This window comes from Pagrus major, chromosome 4 (assembly GCF_040436345.1).
Source record: "Pagrus major chromosome 4, Pma_NU_1.0".
Lineage (NCBI taxonomy): Eukaryota > Metazoa > Chordata > Actinopteri > Spariformes > Sparidae > Pagrus > Pagrus major.
In genome coordinates, this window is record NC_133218.1 from 19697152 (window position 1) to 19716010 (window position 18859).

At 42.0% G+C, this 18859-nt stretch overlaps 2 protein-coding genes across 3 annotated transcripts; one reads left to right on the forward strand and one right to left on the reverse strand.

The window, feature by feature from the left end:
• Nucleotides 1–221: 221 nt before the first annotated feature.
• On the forward strand, nucleotides 222–15157 carry tpp2 (tripeptidyl peptidase 2). Of its 2 annotated transcripts, XM_073464100.1 has the most exons (29): nucleotides 222–530; nucleotides 1446–1574; nucleotides 1762–1857; nucleotides 2003–2107; nucleotides 2236–2360; nucleotides 2460–2623; nucleotides 2745–2899; nucleotides 2990–3066; nucleotides 3143–3270; nucleotides 3483–3731; nucleotides 3825–3940; nucleotides 4028–4199; nucleotides 4307–4464; nucleotides 4573–4649; nucleotides 4752–4858; nucleotides 5083–5237; nucleotides 5411–5527; nucleotides 5612–5712; nucleotides 5850–5946; nucleotides 6044–6181; nucleotides 6323–6567; nucleotides 7160–7238; nucleotides 8790–8828; nucleotides 9273–9424; nucleotides 9531–9627; nucleotides 9747–9877; nucleotides 10086–10338; nucleotides 11146–11265; nucleotides 11392–15157. In XM_073464100.1, the coding sequence occupies exons 1-29, from the start codon at nucleotides 252–254 to the stop codon at nucleotides 11479–11481; spliced, it is 3951 nt and encodes a 1316-aa protein (XP_073320201.1). In that variant the 5' UTR covers nucleotides 222–251; the 3' UTR covers nucleotides 11482–15157. The 2 variants fall into 2 exon arrangements, with proteins under 2 accessions (XP_073320201.1, XP_073320202.1); XM_073464101.1 differs by lacking the exon at nucleotides 8790–8828 and having other exon boundaries at nucleotides 223–530.
• Nucleotides 15158–16705: 1548 nt separating this feature from the next.
• LOC140994269 (protein-lysine methyltransferase METTL21C-like) lies at nucleotides 16706–18199 on the reverse strand. The gene is made up of 4 exons (XM_073463836.1): nucleotides 18148–18199; nucleotides 17575–17723; nucleotides 17341–17458; nucleotides 16706–17091 (listed from the first exon to the last, which is right to left on the reverse strand). Exons 1-4 carry the CDS (start codon nucleotides 18197–18199, stop codon nucleotides 16706–16708), a joined length of 705 nt encoding a protein of 234 aa, XP_073319937.1.
• Between the last annotated feature and the right edge of the window lie 660 nt (nucleotides 18200–18859).

Consider the following 18859-nt stretch of genomic DNA (forward strand, 5'->3'; position numbering starts at 1 on the left):
CATCAGTTTTACAAGTTTAACATTGACACATGGACAGGACCTTTCAGCTTGAACTCTCTGTTGTTTCTGTTTGTGTTGTTTACATATCTTAAATGAACCTCATATCCAAATAAATGTTAAAAAATAAATACCTCTACTGGCACATGGTGACCTTGGGGCCTCTGAGACCTCGAGGCCAGGCTTCAGCTGCTAAATAAGCCAGCCTCGTGTATGTGGGGTGTAATCAGTGAGCAGCTCACATTATATTGTTGATGACAGATGAATGTGTGTGCCCCTTTAAACAGCTCTCCTCCCCGTCTCCTTCCCACCGTGTCGCTCTCTTCCCCATTTTCGCTGCTTTGTTTTCATTGTCGCTCCTTCTGATCATGGCTGCTCACTCTACCGAGGAACCGTTCCCCTTCCACGGGCTGCTCCCCAAGAAAGAAACCGGCGCCACGTCTTATCTCACCAGGTTCCCCGAGTACGATGGCCGGGGAGTGCTCATCGCTATCCTCGACACCGGCGTGGATCCCGGGGCCCCCGGCATGCAGGTAAATCTGACCGGCTGCCTTCACGTTAGCTACGAGCTAGCGGCGAGCTAGCGAATGCTAAAGGCCCGACTCATTCACCCAATTTGTACCCAGTCACTTAACGGAAATAGCTAGCTGGTGAGCTAGCTTGCTAGCATCGGCAGACACACACAACAATTACGGCAGTTAGCTTTGGAGATTTTATGACAACCTTAACAAGAGAAAGTAATTGAAAGCAGGCAGTGTATCCTGCTGTCAGATTGTGTTTCGGTGCAAAACTAACTTATTTAGCTAACGTTAGCTAGTGGCATAGTTGCTAACATGTTAGCCTAGCAGCTAACTTAACAGCTGCATTTGTCCGCTTCTCTTTACCCTCAACCTCCCCAATTAGTACACTTTGTCCTTTCAGTGGGTTGAACACGGGTTAGCCGATGTAACCAGATTATTATTAGTTAAACTATAGTACGGTCGGTTATTTGTGGGTTGGTGAGCCTTAACTACATGTTAACTGCCAAGTCACACTGGAATATAGTTAGTTAGCAACACAATGCTAACGCACAGTACGCTAATAAAAACCTGCCTTACAGGTATAATTGTGTGAATAGCATAATTTGCACACCATTACATAAATTTGAGGTCATGCCACCTTGCTTCAGTCGTGCTTTAAAGGGCAGAGATTGAATCTGACCCCTTCAGAGTTTGTAAACAAATACGTGTAAGAGGAGCAGCTCTGTTGCAAAGCACTGAAGTTTAAACTTCAAGATAATTTACACATTACTCAGATTTAACTTGATATCCAAAGTGACAGGTTATGATGCTTATACAGCTCCCTGGTTGGTAGAAGTTTCTAAATTTGTACTTTACATGCGATTGAGCCTTTATTTTTCTTAAGTGATTACTGATTTGTTTTTCTTTTCTTCATAATTTCATCTTAAGGTCACAACTGAGGGGAAGCCAAAGATCATCGACATCATCGATACAACGGGCAGCGGGGACGTGAACATGACCACAGCGGCAGAACCTAAAGATGGGACAATCATCGGCCTCTCTGGGAGAACGCTCAAGGTCGGTAGACACCTTTTAATAGTGAGACCAATTAAAAAAGTAAATGATTCACAGCTGTCACACAGGACTTCCGTTGGCTCTGTATGGCCCATTTTTACTCAAACCATACTCGAGGAGATCATTCAACCTGCACTTGAAGCATTTTTCTTCATATTTGTCTCAGCCTGCGTCTTTTTATGTCATCCAGATCCCTCCTGCCTGGGTCAATCCATCAGGGAAGTATCGCATTGGAGTTAAAAATGGCTACGAGTTCTTCCCCAAGGCTCTTAAAGAAAGAATACAGGTAGGCCGACATGACATTATTACAGTAGTGTTACTACTGAGAAACAAGTTTATATCATGTAGATGAAAAGAATGAGAATCTACTTACCCACAATCCTCTCCAGGTGTTAAAGGTACTTTGTTTTTGTGGCACTTTCATCTTATAGAAAGAACGAAAGGAGAAAACGTGGGACCCTGCACACAGAGCAGCCCTCGCCGAGGTCTCTCGCAAGACAGAAGAGTTCGACCTCTCTCACCCAACACCCTCACAGGTCAGAGTGACAAACTTGGTATTTGCATTTATTTGCCAGTCCTAGTGATGTTGTGTTTGCTACTCTGATTTCTCTACTGCTGTCTCTCTCACATGTATCCTCCACCCTGCCTCGCCTCCTCTCCTCAGATGGAGAAGTTGCAGAAAGAAGAGCTGCAGAGTCAGTCCGAGCTGCTGGCATCACTAGAAAAGAAGTACAGTGATCCCGGTCCCGTATACGACTGTGTACTGTGGCATGACGGCGTCACATGGAGGTAAGTCGCACATTTATATTCTTTATACATGAAATTTTTTTAACTTTCATCCTCACTTTCTACTACTATTTATTGCCTTTTGCTGTTTGTTCTCTTTAGAGCTGTCGTCGACACTTCAGAGTGTGGAGAGCTGTCCCAGTGCACGGTTCTGAGCTCTTACAGAGAAAGGCAAGAGTACGCCTCGTTAGGAAATGCTGAGATGCTGAACTACTCTGTAAATATTTATGATGAGGGAAACACACTCTGCATTGTCACCAGTGGAGGTAAGATTTCCCAAAGAATGCACTGAAAGGAAGATTCAAAAGATGTTCGGTGTAAAAGTGAGTGTTGGGATCTTCACCATGATGTTTTCTCCGGTCTAACCTGCCTGTGCGCTTTTTAAAGGGGCTCATGGGACTCATGTAGCGAGCATTGCAGCAGGCTACTTCCCAGAGGAACCTGAGCGCAACGGTGTGGCCCCCGGTGCTCAAATCTTGGCCCTGAAGATCGGCGACACTCGCCTCAGCACCATGGAAACAGGCACAGGACTCATCCGCGCGGTATATTGCCCAAACTCTGAAGAATACAAAAGAGTAGTTCTTGCATTTTTTTGACAGCCTTTAATTTTCATCTCTCTTTTTACTCGGAAGATGATTGAAGTCATCAACTACAAGTGTGACCTGGTTAACTATAGCTATGGGGAAGCTACTCACTGGCCCAATTCAGGGTAAGTATTACACCACGGGAGGGGTTCGATTGTGTGGATTCGGCTTGTCTCTGATTTTTGTCAATTTGTCTTTCAGGAGGATTTGTGAGGTGATCACCGAGGCCGTGCAGAAGCACAATGTGATGTTTGTTTCAAGTGCAGGAAACAACGGCCCGTGCCTGTCCACAGTCGGCTGCCCAGGGGGAACCACCAACAGTGTCATAGGTACAAACAATGACGACAAGAGGATTTTTTTTATTTTAAACTTTCAATTTACAATCATACAGCACAATCATACAGTTGTTTTTCTTCTTACATTTCTAATTATTGACTTTTCTTCATCACAAAAACAACAATGCATGTAACCTTAGTACGAAAAAAGCAAAACAAACAATAATGACTGATTTTTCTTCACTCCTTCTCTCTTCTTTCCTCAGGAGTTGGAGCTTATGTGACTCCAGACATGATGGTGGCAGAGTACTCCCTGAGGGAGAAGCTGCCTCCAAACCAGTACACCTGGTCGTCCAGGGGTCCCAGTACAGACGGGGCCCTGGGGGTCAGCATCAGCGCCCCTGGTGGTGCCATCGCATCTGTACCCAACTGGACTCTTCGTGGTACCCAGCTGATGAATGGCACATCCATGTCATCTCCTAATGCCTGTGGAGGCATCGCACTCGTCCTCTCAGGTGCGCCCAGCCTTGTGGGCTAATAGTTGATGCATGGATACGTGTGGAAGTGAAGCAAATGCTGATTCTGATGTGTGATTGTGTGTGATAAAGGTCTGAAGCAGGACGGAATCAGTCCTTCTGTTCCTGCTGTGAGGAGAGCGCTGGAGAACACAGCTCTGAAGGTTGATGACATCGAGGTGTTTGCACAGGGCCATGGGATAATCCAGGTGGGTTGACCATAGCTGCTAAAAGAAAAACATTTTCATTTCAGTTTCTTGTAACAGTCTTAATCGACTCCCTTTCTTCCTCTCCAGGTGGATAAGGCTTTAGACTACCTCACTCAACATGCCTCTTTACCCACAAGCCATCTAGGCTTCTCAGTAAGTGTGGGATCACAGAAAGGCATCTACCTCAGGGACCCAGCCCAAATTCTTTCACCCTCAGACCACGGAGTAGGAATTGAACCCATCTTCCCAGAGAACACAGGTACTGATCAGCTTTAGCTGTGATGGCTTTTACAGTATTTTATGTCCCTTTGAACATGTTTTCATTGTGTTTTTACACCACCTATCCTCTGTCTTCTTCTATCACAGGAAACTCTGAGCGAATCTCCTTACAGCTACACTTGGCGCTAACATGTGCCGCCCCGTGGGTCCAGTGTCCCTCCCATCTTGAGCTGATGAACCAGTGTCGTCATGTCAACGTCCGAATCGATCCTGTGGGACTGAGAGAGGGAGTACATTACACCGAGGTAGGGACGAGCAAGAAAGAGAGCAGAAGGAAAAGATGAACATCGTTTCTCAGTCTGTTAATTTTAATCTGGTGTGATTAACACACTGAGCATGTTCTTCTTTTGTAGGTGTGTGGGTATGACACAGCAGCACCTACCTGTGGCCCCCTGTTCAGAGTTCCTATAACAGTTATCATCCCGGCCAAGTAAGTTCTTACTTCATATTGTTTTACTTTTTTTACTTTGGTCGCTCTTTGTGGCTTGTGTGTGTCTGACAGCTCTCTCTTGCTTTCGCTCTCATCTGACAGAGTGACAGACGGTCGTAATCAGGAGGTTTGTTTCACAGACGTCCACTTCAGACCAGGACAAATCAGACGCCACTTCATCACTGTTCCTCAGGGAGCCTCCTGGGCAGGTCAGTGTCTTTGTGGGTTTAATCAGTGGTTTAGATTTCAAGTTTGTCCTCAATTATTTGTTAAGTGTGTTCTCATCAGGGCTCAACGCGACGGTTTACCAGTTGTTCAGGACCATTCTTTGCACTTTGGTCACCTTTGTTGAAAACCTTGTTTCCTTGTGTTTTTAAAATTGGTGTACCGGATCCCTCATTGCTCTCCTGTTTCTCACATCTCTCTCCTGCAGAGATCACACTGACCTCTCATTCAGGAGATGTGTCATCGAAGTTTGTTCTCCATGCGGTGCACCTGGTCAAGCAAAGAGCGTACAGAGCGAATGAATTCTACAAGTTCTCTTCACTGTTGGAAAGAGGCTCACTAACTGAGGCTTTCCCTGTGCTGGTATATACATTTAATTTATAAATTACATTTATATGACTGGGATTGTTTTAACATATGCCATTCTGTGCCCCCCTAGTGCCAGGAATGGAAGTCATTTCATTTTGTAGATGTTTATATATAAAAAGGACAAAATGGTGGGTTCATTTCTGCCTGTTTTTGTGCCTCCTTTCCAGTCAGGTAGGATAGTAGAGTTGTGCATTGCACGCTGGTGGGCGAGCCTAGGTGACGTCACGGTGGACTACAGTATCTCCTTCCACGGACTCAACACTTCCCCTTCCCCCCTGCACATAGTAAGAAGAGCACAGACAAACAGATTAGTAAGCTGCAGCCCAGACAGTATAATTTCTCTTTAACTGAAATTTTTCTCAACCCAGCATGCCTCAGAGGGAGTGACAAGTTTTGACGTGACGTCGCCGTTGAGGTACGAGGAGGTGTCCCCCACTATCACCCTCAAGTCTTGGGTTCAGCCTCTCAGGTAACTGTGCACTTATACACACACACACACACACACGCACACACACACACACACACACACACACACACACACACACACACGTTTTATGTTGTTCCACATCAGTGCAGTTCATGGTTTGATCCCTGTTGTTGTTTCAGGCCTTTAAGTTCGAAGATAAAAGCTCTGGGAGCGAGGGATGTTCTGCCGAATAACAGACAACTCTACGAGATTGTCCTCACCTACAGTTTTCACCAGGTACCGCCAACACCATCAGCACTTCACATGAGAGGAAAATGCTGAGTTTTCTTTGTTTCTTTTTGCACGAGTGTTTAATCTTTTGCTCTGTCCTCAGCCGAAGAGTGGGGAGGTGACCCCCAGCTGTCCCATGCTGTGTGAGCTGCTGTATGAGTCAGAGTTTGATAGTCAGCTGTGGATGCTGTTTGATCAGAACAAGAGACTACTGGGCTCAGGGGATGCCTACCCACACCAGGTACACTCTTGATCCTACATGTTTTTCTTTCCCAGATGTCCCTTTACAGCTGTAGTAGGAGGAAGGATTGTGGATAAGTAGGATAAGTACCTGGTGTGCATGACTTAACACATCTCCCCTTTGTCTGTTTTCCTCCTTCAGTACTCCCTTAAGCTGGAGAAGGGGGACTATACTGTACGTTTGCAGGTCCGCCACGAGCAGTCCAGCGAGCTGGAGCGCCTAAAGGACCTACCCTTTGTGGTTTCTCACCGTCTGTCCACCACACTCAGTCTAGATGTCTATGAGACACATCGGGCTGCTCTCATGGCCAAGAAGAAGGCGAACTCTATCACCTTGTGCCCAGGCGCCACACAGCCCTTCTACGTCACGTCCCTGCCAGACGACAAGTAAGTCCATCTGACTTTTCTCTTAAACTGTTCAATCTTAGAGCAGGATTTATCATGCACAAAACCAAAAAGCTTTACTTGAGCAGCAAAGGCCTTAGAGAAATAAAATTAAATGTGTAGTTTACTCCTAGGTCGCAATCACACCCCCAAATGCAGGGTTTCTGTGGCAGCTGGAAATTCTAGTTAGTTATTCTAATTTCAGTGTGGTGTTTTCAAGGTCTCAAAGTGTTTTTGGGAATTTAGATGAAGTGCTTAAAACTGATCGAAATCGCAATAGCAGTAACTTCATTATTAATTGTTAAAATTGGCTCAACCAGGTTATATAGGAGTCTACTTCCAGACATGACACCTTTTTGAAACATGAAACCTTTTTGTGTTTTCCCTCCCTGCAAGTAACAATTGTGACCATGACATCTGATATATCGTACATATCAGTCTTCTTTGTCAATATCTACGATTAAAGGACCCTTTATCAAAGGAATTAAGCCTTGAATGAATATTTAAATATTTGGTATATTCTCGTGATACATTTTTTTTAATGTTCCTGTCATTATTCTCTCTTTTGCTGTCTTTCTCCCTTTTTTCTTTTCAGGATCCCAAAGGGGACGAGTCCAGGATGCTATCTCTCAGGCTCTCTGGTTGTCCCTAAGAGCGAGTATGGCAAGAAAGCAGTGAGTGGCTTTATTTGTTGTCGCCCTCTCTCCCCCAGAGCAGTACTCAATCCTGCTCCTCAGGATCTAAAGTCATGGGAGTTTTCAGTTTTGCTTTCGAATCCGTGACCTTTTATGTATTATTGTGAGAAAACGTAACAAACTGCACTGCAGAATATAGCTGCAATACATAGCCAGTGTGCCATGAAATTGTGAAATTCACAAATTAGAAATGTGATACGGTCCTGAGGATCAGTGGTGAGGACCAGTGCTTCAGTGTTTATGGCTTTTCTGCACTCTTTTGTTTATCTCTCATCACCATCAGACCTGCGCTGAATCTGCTCTGTTGCCTCTGAAATCTGTTGGAGTCTTTTGGTTTCTGCATGACTTTCTTTAAAAGACTCTTTCTCCTTCATTTGCCTTTGGCCACTCTTCTGCTGTCAGCTCAAAGGCACGATTTGGTGTTGCTCGTGCCATAACCTCTCAACACAAACATGAAACCTTGTTTTCACTGTAGGCCTTCAAGGAAAACATTATTCAGGAACGGTAACAAAACAAGAATTCTGTCTAAAACGACTTTGCTTCTGGTTATGAACTTTATGTTCACTAGGGCTGGGTATTAACTGACATTTTTCAGTCTTGGTGCGAATATGATGCCTGGGTTTAACCAGCATACTTCTTTAACACCTTGCTTTGAGAAATTGTTTTTCCATTTAACAAAAGAAGCCAACGTTTTAAAACGTTAAATTTCAAAACACAAAAAGGTGTACAAGAGCTTTTCCCAAGTAAAAATGCTCTAAAATGGACAAAATATTAATTAATTCTAAAAGTATCTGATCAGATAATTAGTAAAAGAGATTATCACTCTGAACAGCTTTATGTATTCAACAGTTTTCCTTATTTGTGTGCTCCAGACACATTTTGGTCAGTGCCAAAAATAGTATTTAGGATTGATACCCAGCCCTGATGTTCACTGTTGTGTAGTAAAGGTTACATAAATCACAACTGGCATGTGCTATTTATTACTTTTTTAAGCCCACTCAGAGGTGTGTGTGTAAATAAACAACACAAGTTGATTTTGAGTACAATGTTTAGATGAAAACATTTAATACGATGACAAATGTCTTCTTTTGATGCTTATTCTCACTGCACGGGCTGCAGGTGCTCCTCTCGTTTTAACAGCTTTTATGTGTCCTTGGCTGAACTTTTTTCAATGTTTTTCATTTTGTTTCACATGACATTGTTTCAGACCTGTGCCTTGTTTGAGTCTAAAACATGTGAGAATTTTACCACCTTCATGCCAGATTCATTGTGAGCCGACTTGTTCTATGTTACTGTAGTTTTCATCACTGACAGAAGATGCAGTGTTTAACCCTTGTGGCAGAGCAGATTGATGAGATTTGTTAGAAGAGAGCACAAGATCTGTTTTACCACTGTGCCATTTATTAAAATGTGACAGGTAGGTGGATTAGAGTCTCTGAGTGAGGATGAAAGATAAAATGAAGAAAGAGAGAATCCTTTTTGGTGTGTTTGTGTTGTCTCTTCCTCACTGTGTGTTATTCTGACCACCAGGGGCAGGCCTCTGCAAAACGACAAGGAAAGTTTAAAAAGGTACTGGATGAGCTAGAAACACTGCAACAGAGCTTCCACTGCTCTCCTACCATCAGGAAATGGCTTATTCCTTACCTTGAAATGGGATCTGTTATTTCTTTATTATGTCAAAGCATGTTAATATTGCTGTTCTGAAATATGAAATAATCTAGTCATAAAGGGTGTTTATTTTGATGTAGTTTAAGTTTTCTGGTGGTCAGTAAATACTAATATATCTATAAATATCAACATCAATTGATAATGAGCACTTCTTTAAATTTATAACTTGATATTGAAAAGCATTTTAAGAGAGTTAACCAGAAGGAGTTGGGAGTCACAGGACATGACACTGGTAGGAAGAGGGTGAGAATTTGCTGATTCAGAGCAGTAAAAGAGGTCATAGATTTTGTTGAATGTACCAGTTGTTGGTTTTTGACTAAACTATTTTTTTGTGTGTTCATACAGGATATCGTTCCAGTCGTCTACCACTTAATTCCAGCTCCAAACAAAACAAAGAACGGAGGGAAGGAGAAGGACAAGGACGCAGACAAAGAGAAAGACGTGAAGGACGAGTTTGCTGAAGCTATGAGAGACTTAAAGATCCAGTGGATGACAAAGTGAGCGCAGTAGCTTGTCTATTTGACTCAGCAACACATTTCATCATTTGCCTTACTCTTTTCATCACTCTCAACCATTTGTCATGTTCTTCTCTTCACTGTTCAGGTTGGACTCCAGCTCCATCTATGATGAACTGAGGGAAAACTACTCAGATTACCTCCCGCTGCATGTACAAAGGCTTCACCAGCTGGACTCTGAAAAGGTGATGGATGGAGGAAACTGATGGGATTCAGTTTAACATTTTATATGTTCTAGACGTTAGAGCGTAAACTATCTAACTATCACTGCTCACAGTCTTTTTCTTCTTCTGTTTGTGTGTAGGAGCGTTTGAAACGTCTCAAAGAGGTGGAATCAGCAGCTGACATCGTCATCACCCAAATCGACCAGACCGCCTTGGCTGTTTACCTCACCATGAAGACAGACCCTCGGCCTGATGCCGCCTCTATCAAGAGGTAGGTCACACTGAAGTATTAATAGTAGAAATATGGATATTATTAGAGTCCTTCAGCCTGAATATTCACTTTTGAAGGAGAAAGAGCTGGTTAACCAAGGATAAAGTATAAAGCCCTTTTTTTTGTAGCAAACCCTGAGTAAATCATCAACGAAAGCTGCTGGACTGCTGAACCTCGAGGCTTTAATTCTGATTCATGTTCATTTCAGTGACATGGAGAAGCAGAAGTCGTCTCTGCTCGACGCTCTGTGTAGGAGGGGCTGCGCTCTGGCTGACCAGCTCCTGCTGCCCCCCGCGACGCAGGACGGCGCCGTTGCTGTCGCCACGGGTCAAACGGCAGCAGAACAGGAAGTTGTGGAACAGGTGCCCAGCAGCTCTGACGACTCCCTGCAGAACGTGGCTAAAGCCCTGATGGACACATTCTGGGAGGTGCAGAAGTGGGCAGAGCTAACTGACTCCAAGGTGAGCAAAATGTTTTTAGTTTTTCCATTGTAATGTGACCGTCAAGTTAGTAAAGTATTCTGATGTGAATATATCTGACATGTGAGATCAACTGATAAAACAGGTAATATTCTGTGTTTTTCTTATTGTCAGTGAAAGACCAAAACCTGCAACATGTCCATCTTTCAGTACTGTCCGGAGTCACAAATAGAGTTTTATGTTCAAGAAAGGCTAAATAACTTATTTAAGCTGAGCACTGAAGTTTTAAGCAAACAGGACATAATCTTAGGTGAAGAGAGCTTTAGTTTGGTACTATTTTCACCCACTGAGTCATACACATATGTAGGAGTAGTGCGTTACAGCAGTAGGACAGTGTATGCAGGACTGACTTAAAATAAAGTGCAGTGCTCTTGTTCATAGTAATGAAGCAACATGTCACATAGTGCAACTGTGTGGCTCAGGAATGTGTTTTTTATTAGTTTTCGGTTCAAATCTGGAGGTCGCTAACACAGAGGAGGAATATGATATATCAGGCTTCAGCTTCACAGACGATACTTGTTAGTGGAAGGTTTCAGACTTTTCCCTGGATGAGTTGATGGTTATAAAATATAGAATAACATCAGACATATAATTTAATGCCCGTACATGTTGTAATTCTCACACCCTTAGCAGTGAACATTGTAAAATCAAGATTGTACCTGTGCTTTCTTCTGGTTTCTTGCCTGAAAATCTGAATTTGGTGTATGTGCTGAACCTAGCCACTTTGTATTAATCCAACAATGTAAGCTACATGATTTTTTGTTGTCATCTGTCTTTTTCACTGCTCAGGTGTTGATGTTTTCATACAAACACGCTCTTGTGAACAAGATGTACGGCCGAGCCTTAAAATACGCCTCAAAGATGGTGGAGGAGAAGCCGAGCAAAGAGAACATGAGGAATTGCATCCAGGTGAGACAGCAGTGACTCATATCTTTTCAACATAATGAGATATTTTCTTGATATTTTGTGACTTATTACAAAAATTCAGGTTTGTTCCCTTAGAATCATCTCCTGTTTTTTCTTTGTGTTTTCCAGCTTATGCGTCACCTCCGATGGACACACTGCGCCACCTTCAGCGAGAACTGGCTGCCTGTCATGTACCCCGTAGACTACACACCATTCTAGACACACACACACCAACGCATGCATGAGCAGCATGGCCATACATGGTCCACTACATGGTAACTTCAATATCATGTCCCTCAGGGTCACATGGTCTATGCATCTCGTTTTCAAACTTAGATGTCGGTGAACGCCAAAACAAAGGACAACGCTGAGCGTGAATGGTTTGATGCACTCGACACCTTACGAGGTGAATCCATCCTGTCTTTAGAAAGTCTTGCCAAGGCTTGTTGATACTGTAGATTTCTCAGTTGAGTGTTGTCCTTCATTTTGGTGTCATCTACAATATTTAGAGGCTTTCACATGCACCCATCTTCAGCTGTCTGGACTCCATATCATATAAAAACCTCATTCTCTCGTGTAAATACTAAATCAAGGGCCAGTGTGCAGCCAGCGATGCATCCCAAGTCTTCAAAAGAAAAAAAACTGTCTCCCCATTGACTCACTTTTAAAAATTCGACAGCAGAAAAGTTCACAGCTGGCCAGAGAGGAGGACTCGCTGCTGCACGATGTTTGGACACACGAGGGCACACCTGATCCCTCATTGTGGATGAGGCTCGGACAGAACTTAACATCTTTTTTTCTCTCTTTTTTGACCGGGTTGATACACATTTAGTCTCGTCTGTCTTTTTAAAGGCTCGCGCACACAATCTCAAAACACAAAACAGTGTTGAGGTGCCTTCCTACATGTACCTTACCTTTTCTGATGGGATGAAAAGTAGTGTGCGGGTTTGAATCGTGACTCAACACTCAGCCGCTTGCAGTCATTTCACCCATCAGCCTTCGGTGTCAAACGTGGTTTTGAAAGCTCATATCAGCAGTACGGTGCGTCCGTGCACTGAATGCAGGCGATCAGCGACTTGTCAGGTAATCGGAAGCCATAATTCTCGGCGTCTACTTACCTCCAAAAGGCGTTGGCCACCCACTTCTTACTCCTGATACCTGAGCAGCACATTTGACGACAATCTTAACAGACCTCACTAACATAACAGATGCAGTTGTGGGCAGCGGCAGGATGTTCAGATCAGATTTCATTGTAAAATGTTCCCACAGTGTTAGTCGTTTCTCTGCAGCATTCAGAATGTTGCATTTGTACACAGTGTCATAAAATAATGTACATACACACATAACATAAAAAATATTAAGATGCAATAGGTATATAATACAAATATTATTCTAATTGATGTATTTTGCATATATGCATGTCTTCTAGGATGTAAGGAAAAAAATAGTTTTATTTGAAAGCAGATTTTAGTTTGTTTCAACTTGAAGATTTTTAATCCCAAACAAGATTCTGACAATATCCACTGTTGTTCTTCTCATGAGTGTGTGTTTGTGACCGACTTTACATGTATTTGTGAGCATATTTTGTGTACAGGAACATTTTCTTCCAACAGAATTGAAATCATAGCCATGTTGACGGCGTGGATTGTGGAGTTTGTTTTTTTGTTTGTTTTTTTCTTCAGATACCATATTTACTTTAAAGGACCATGCCAGTGGTTTTAAGTTACGTCTGATTTACTACAAATCAGAACTAATCATTTTTCATATCATATTAGTTCAAGCCAGGCAACCTTGGTTTGAGTTGTATAAATCCAGAGTGAACACAAGGTCGGCATTAAAGGCCCTGGAGAAACAGATTTCTCAGTCATGCTTTTGCTGTGAGCGACTGGCTCCCAGTTTTCATTATTTCAAAGGAAAGACTTCACTTTGTGTGTTTAGTGTTCTGAGTTGGTACAATCATATTTCTGAGCTCCAATCAAGTTTAGCAATATTTTTAGCAATATGTGTCAACAGTTTTGTAGTTGTTTGTTTATATTGCCACTGTCAAACCACACCCAGCTCAATTTCTGAATGTTGAACTCTTAAGAAAATAACTAATATATTGTTTTTCCCCATATATAAGCTTTGATAGTTACAGTAGGGACACGTATCCTGCGTGAGCGGTGTGTGTGCGCGCGTGGCGAAACCTCTTGCTTTTCATTTCGGTGTCGATATAAACAGGTTAGAGCAGCCAGCGAGAGCAGAGCAAATCAAGTGCGCCTCATGAGAGGATGCAGCGGCGCATCATGTAGAGATTGGGAGTCTTATCTATTTCGCCGCAACAAGTGCGCTGTTAGTAGCAAAAATGGTCTGTGGACAGTCATACTGACACCATACCAGCATCTCGCTGCAGTTTAATGCCTGTATCGTAGAATATAGTTTTTTTCTTTCTCCTTCTAATCACTTCATTGTTTTTATCGATAATTATGAAAGGCAAACTCTGTAAAAAGACACACGTGAGCTGCAGCAGTTGAGCAACGCAGCCGTCACGCACTGCACACATAAGATACGTGTCTCAGCTGTTAGTTTTCAGGGGACTTATTCAATCAAAGTTGCAGTAATGCTGATTGATTTGTCTTCAGTGCAACTTTGACAAGCATGAATGCAGACTTGTTGTTCACTGTGATCAATTATGCAACTTGAAGGAGTAATCTATCACGTTATTGTTGTCAAAACCTGGCGCCTGTATTACCCATACTGCAACTCAACTGCAGTTCAGTCACAGATTTGGAAGTTCCCGTTTGAAGAGTCGACCATTTGTTTTCATGTCGTGGAAATAAATGAATGCACCTCGTGCTTTTGCAGATGGTCAGCAAATATGTCGGGCATACAACATTTTCAGTTGAGAACTCACTAGTATGGTCCTTTAAAATATCTCTCCTGAATCATGTAACGAATGAGGACACGAGGCTGTTTGTTTCTACAGTGCCAGTACGAGAAAAGGACCATGCTAAAAGTATAAACTACATATTCACCTTTTATCTTTTTATATCTGTGATCGCTTAAAGATCTGTAACAGTCTGTACTATCAGTCCAACCAAAGACTGATTTTCCCATGTTGATGTGGTTTAATTGTCAAAGGACATACGAGTGCTGAATGATAAATTTGTCATATTGAATAGAAGGAGTTTATCAAACCGCCCAGTTTGTGAACCAGTTGCTCATCTCTCCCTGATGTTGTTTTAAGTCCTCTCACAAGTGGAAGGTGCATGCTTAAGAATGTAAAAGCAGCTGCTTTCAAGCCAAGGCCTTTCGTCCCCATGGGAGTAAATAATCTTTTCTGGGACGACCGTACAGTCACAGCGACTCGGTGGGCGACACTAATGTTTACCCTGGGGTAAGAACACCTTGTGTGTCTGTTTTTAGCTGCGACTTGTATGGACTTTCTTCACAGAGGTTTACAGGACTCTGTTGGGTTTGGTTTCTTTATTTTATGGTTTCATCGTTACATTTTGCGTCTTCTGTGTTTGTCCTTTTTCTCCTCTTTCATGCGTTTTGTCTTCAGTACGCGTTGCCAATGACAGTCTCTCCGAAAATGGCCTTAACTTTCACCACGGGACTGTACCGTCCATTTCTGGCACCTCTGTTGCTCTCACTCTGTTGGTGTCAGGAAACATTTCAGAAATGCTTCTTCTGGATGTTGAGTGTTTATATTTATAGTTATAAAATCTAGTAAATGCCAATATTTTACAGAATGTTACGAAATAAGGTTGTATGCTCTTATTAGTATTATTTTATACCCATTCTTCCTGGATGATGTGGGAAAGACCCGAGCTACTGTCTCACTATTTTGTGGTCACATGGCGATAAGTCACAAACAAGGAAAACAACACTGAATAAAAACGATTTGGAAGAATTACAGTGTCCCCTGTCATCACTTGGACATAAAGACATTTTGTTGTGTTTTGTAATATAAATCGCACTTTGTTTGAAATCTTGCCAGTGAGCAGTTTTTTTAGTAATTTGATTATCTTATACATTTGAAATTGCTTGGCTAGAAATTAAAAGTAAAGTACACAAAGGCATCATGAGATGAAGGGTTTTACTTTTTTTTTTTTTTTACTGTTTTAAACAATCATAATGTAAAAAAACAAATCAAACAGCAAAAATCTGGACAAATGATGTTGACACACTGTTTTCAAAATAAATTGACTATTTTGTCCTTAAAATATAAAAAAATTACCTCAAAGTATTAAAAATCTCACAAATCTTTTGTCATTTGGTCTTTAATAAAGGACTGTAAATATGTCCTTTCCACTAACTGTTTATTTTTTTTACTTCCACACAAACACATAATTCATGTGAAGGGCAACTTCATCGATTTTACACATTAAAGTGTATTTACATTTCTCAGTACTACTGCATTTGTAAAAACAAAAAAGTAGATCCAGATAAAGCTGCATGTGGCCTACAGTGATGTCACCCAGTGGCTAAGTTGCATTGTGGGTAATGGAGGCACCAGGTTTTGAAAAGGAATATGAATGTTTTTTGATCATTAGTTTTTAAACTGTACATAATGAATCCAACAGTTTCATAGGAGTGTAATGCCAGACCAGTGGGCTGCTTTTCAAGACCTGGCCTACATTACCCACAATGCAAATCAGTCACTGAGTGACATCACTGGAGGATGTCTATCAGATTACATGCAGCTTCCTCTGGAGCCACAAAAGGCTTTATGCTACTTTATTCACATGTGCAGTAGTACTCCTCAAAAAATTGGGGGAGTTACCCTTTACACTCTATATAGCACAGACCTAAAAAAAAGTAAAAGTAAAAATAAATAATAATCAGATCCTCTATAAGTGAAAGTGTAAGAAATATTACCCTTTGTTGATTAATCAATTAGTTGTTAAGTCTATGATATGTTGTTGACATCCTCACGTCTTGTAAGAAGAAACCAGAAAATATTCACATTTAAGGAGCTGGAATCAAACATTTTGACATTTTTCTTCCTTTAAAACTGCTCAAACCGATGAATTGATTATCAAAATAGTTGGAGATTAATTTAATAGTTGACATCTAATGCTAGAGATGAAAAAGAAGCTGTGTAAACTGTCACCACGCCATCCTGCCAACTGACACTCCTCTCCACTAATGTTTCACAGATTTATATACAAAACATTACAAGAAACCTTCAAAAGATACGTGTAATGCAGGTTACTTTGTCTCAAAGCTGCGCTATTGTGCTGTCAAACAAAATTAAATCACTTTACTAGATTAAATGTAGGCTTACTGCTGCTTAAATCGGCTCAAAATATGATTAAACTAAAAAGTGGATGCCACCAGCTGATACTCACTTAAATGACTGGGATTAAGATATGGAGCAAAACATGTGATGGAGGCCTTCTCAAAGAGTAACACTGATGACAGTCACCCAGGAGCCAGTAGGACCTGTTTCTGTCTCTCACTCTCTACACGTTGCCGTGAAGATCTTCATCTCTCCGTCTTCAGCCAGCAGGCTTGTGTGAAAAGCCTTTTTAAAGTTCTCAGTGAAAGTCAGATCAGTCTCAAATCTGACCTTGTTGGCCCAGATCAGAGTCGTTCCTGGTTTGCAGAAATGCTTCATGGTGAACAGGAGCTCGTCCAGGAAGTCGTGATGGTAGACCACATCAGCTGCCAGCACGTAGTCGTAGTGATACACAGATGTAGGGTAGGTGTTCTCCAGGTCGTAGCCCCAGGACAGAGCTGCCACCTGGGGCGTGTGTCTGCAGCGGCCCCTGGTGTTCCTCATCACGTTGGCCCGGAGGTTACTCAACACAACGGGTAAGTCTGTAGCTGTGACTGAAGCTCCTGAGGAGGCAGAAAGAGGACATCTCTCTTCACCATGTAACAGTTAAAGGACCATTCTGGAGACCTTTGTTAAGGCTTCATGTTGTGTTCAGGCTCCATTTTTACGCTTTTAAATGCAAGAAACAACCTGTCTCATATGATCCTTTATAATGGCGACTTTTCCCAACTCGTTTGCCAGTTTTGCCTGAGTGTGAACTTTGTGCTTGTGCTCATGTATACGTTGTCTGAATTGAACTGGAGGCGACTCACCCAGCAGACTGGCCACAATGGTCACCAGTCCAGTTCCTGCTCCCAGCTCCAGCACCTCCTTTCCCTGCAGGTTCACTCTCTGCCTGTTGTTGTCCAGGAAGGAGCACAGAGCCAACGCCTGCAGGACGAAGACAAACAGACCTCTTACAGTGGCTTGTTAATGTTGCTGCAGGATCCAATTACTTTTATATCTGGCAATGTTTGTATTTATTCAATGTTTTCAGAGGCACTCACTGCTGGCCACATCACTGCTCCGTATGAGTCTATGGACTCATGAATGAGGATGTCCTGCCCTACGTAATGGTAGATATCTTTACCGATGCCGACGCTGATGCTCGGAGCCCAAGATAGTGCTCTGTCCTCCTGCACATGTGTTTGTTTGTCTTTAACAGGGGCGAAACAATACACAGAAAAAGTATGACTCGTTTTTGTTTAATATGTGAACCTCAATAACCTCACTGCACTGATAAAAACCAGTCCCTGCTTCTCTTCCTTATAAGTGCAGACCCTCAGCACCAGTGGACGAGTACGTCAGCCCTCTGGTTTAACTGAGGAGAGTGTTGGCAGTGTTGGCTTCACCACAGTTTGGCTTCACCACCTTGTTTTACCATGTCTCACATCCCAAATTTAACTCTCGCCACTAATCTTGCCAGATACCTTAAAGTCCAAAAGCTGTTTGTTCACTTATCAATAGAAGTTGAGATGGACAGAATTCATTAAATATCAGGCCAACGTTTTATTTTTATATCACAGCAATGAAACACACTGCATATTAAAAGTTTGTTTCTCCCAAATGTATTATCTTACGTGCTGACCCTCCAAATGCGAAGTGGATAGCTAGCTGATGGAGGGATGTCATAACTCCGGCTAGTGGTGTCCAGCCATGAAAATAGTTTTTGTTTTAACTTGCACGGATTTTGAGATATACTTAAATGTATTCACTGCAACACATGCTTTATATTACATACAATTAATGAAATTTGTTACATTTAAAACAAGACAAAAACGTTTACAGCCATGTGCTCTGAGACAGTGTTGCTTGAAGCTAAATGCTAATGTCACCATGCTAACATAGTCACAATGACAGTGCTAACAAAAAGTTTACTGCCATGCTAAAAGCTCTATGAGACTGTTGTTTTGTACTTATGGTCAGCATGCTAACATGGTCACAATGATAATGCTAGCAAAAATACTGTCATGCTAACAGCTGTCTATGAGAGAGTTTTGCTTTGGTTATATGCTAATGTCAGCATGCTAACATGGTTACAATGACAAAACTAACATCGTAATGTTTGGTAGGTATGATGTTTACTATGTTCACCTTAGTTTAGCTAACATGCTAATGAGTAAGCACTAAACAGAAAGTACAGCTTAAGATGATATTTTTATTTGTATTTAGTCATTTAAACCAATGTGAAATTTGACCTGATGATGGCAATATATGAAAAGTTAAGTATTTATGAGATGACAAGTCATCCAGAGGGGATCATCAATGTCAAATTTTATGGAAAATTATGAA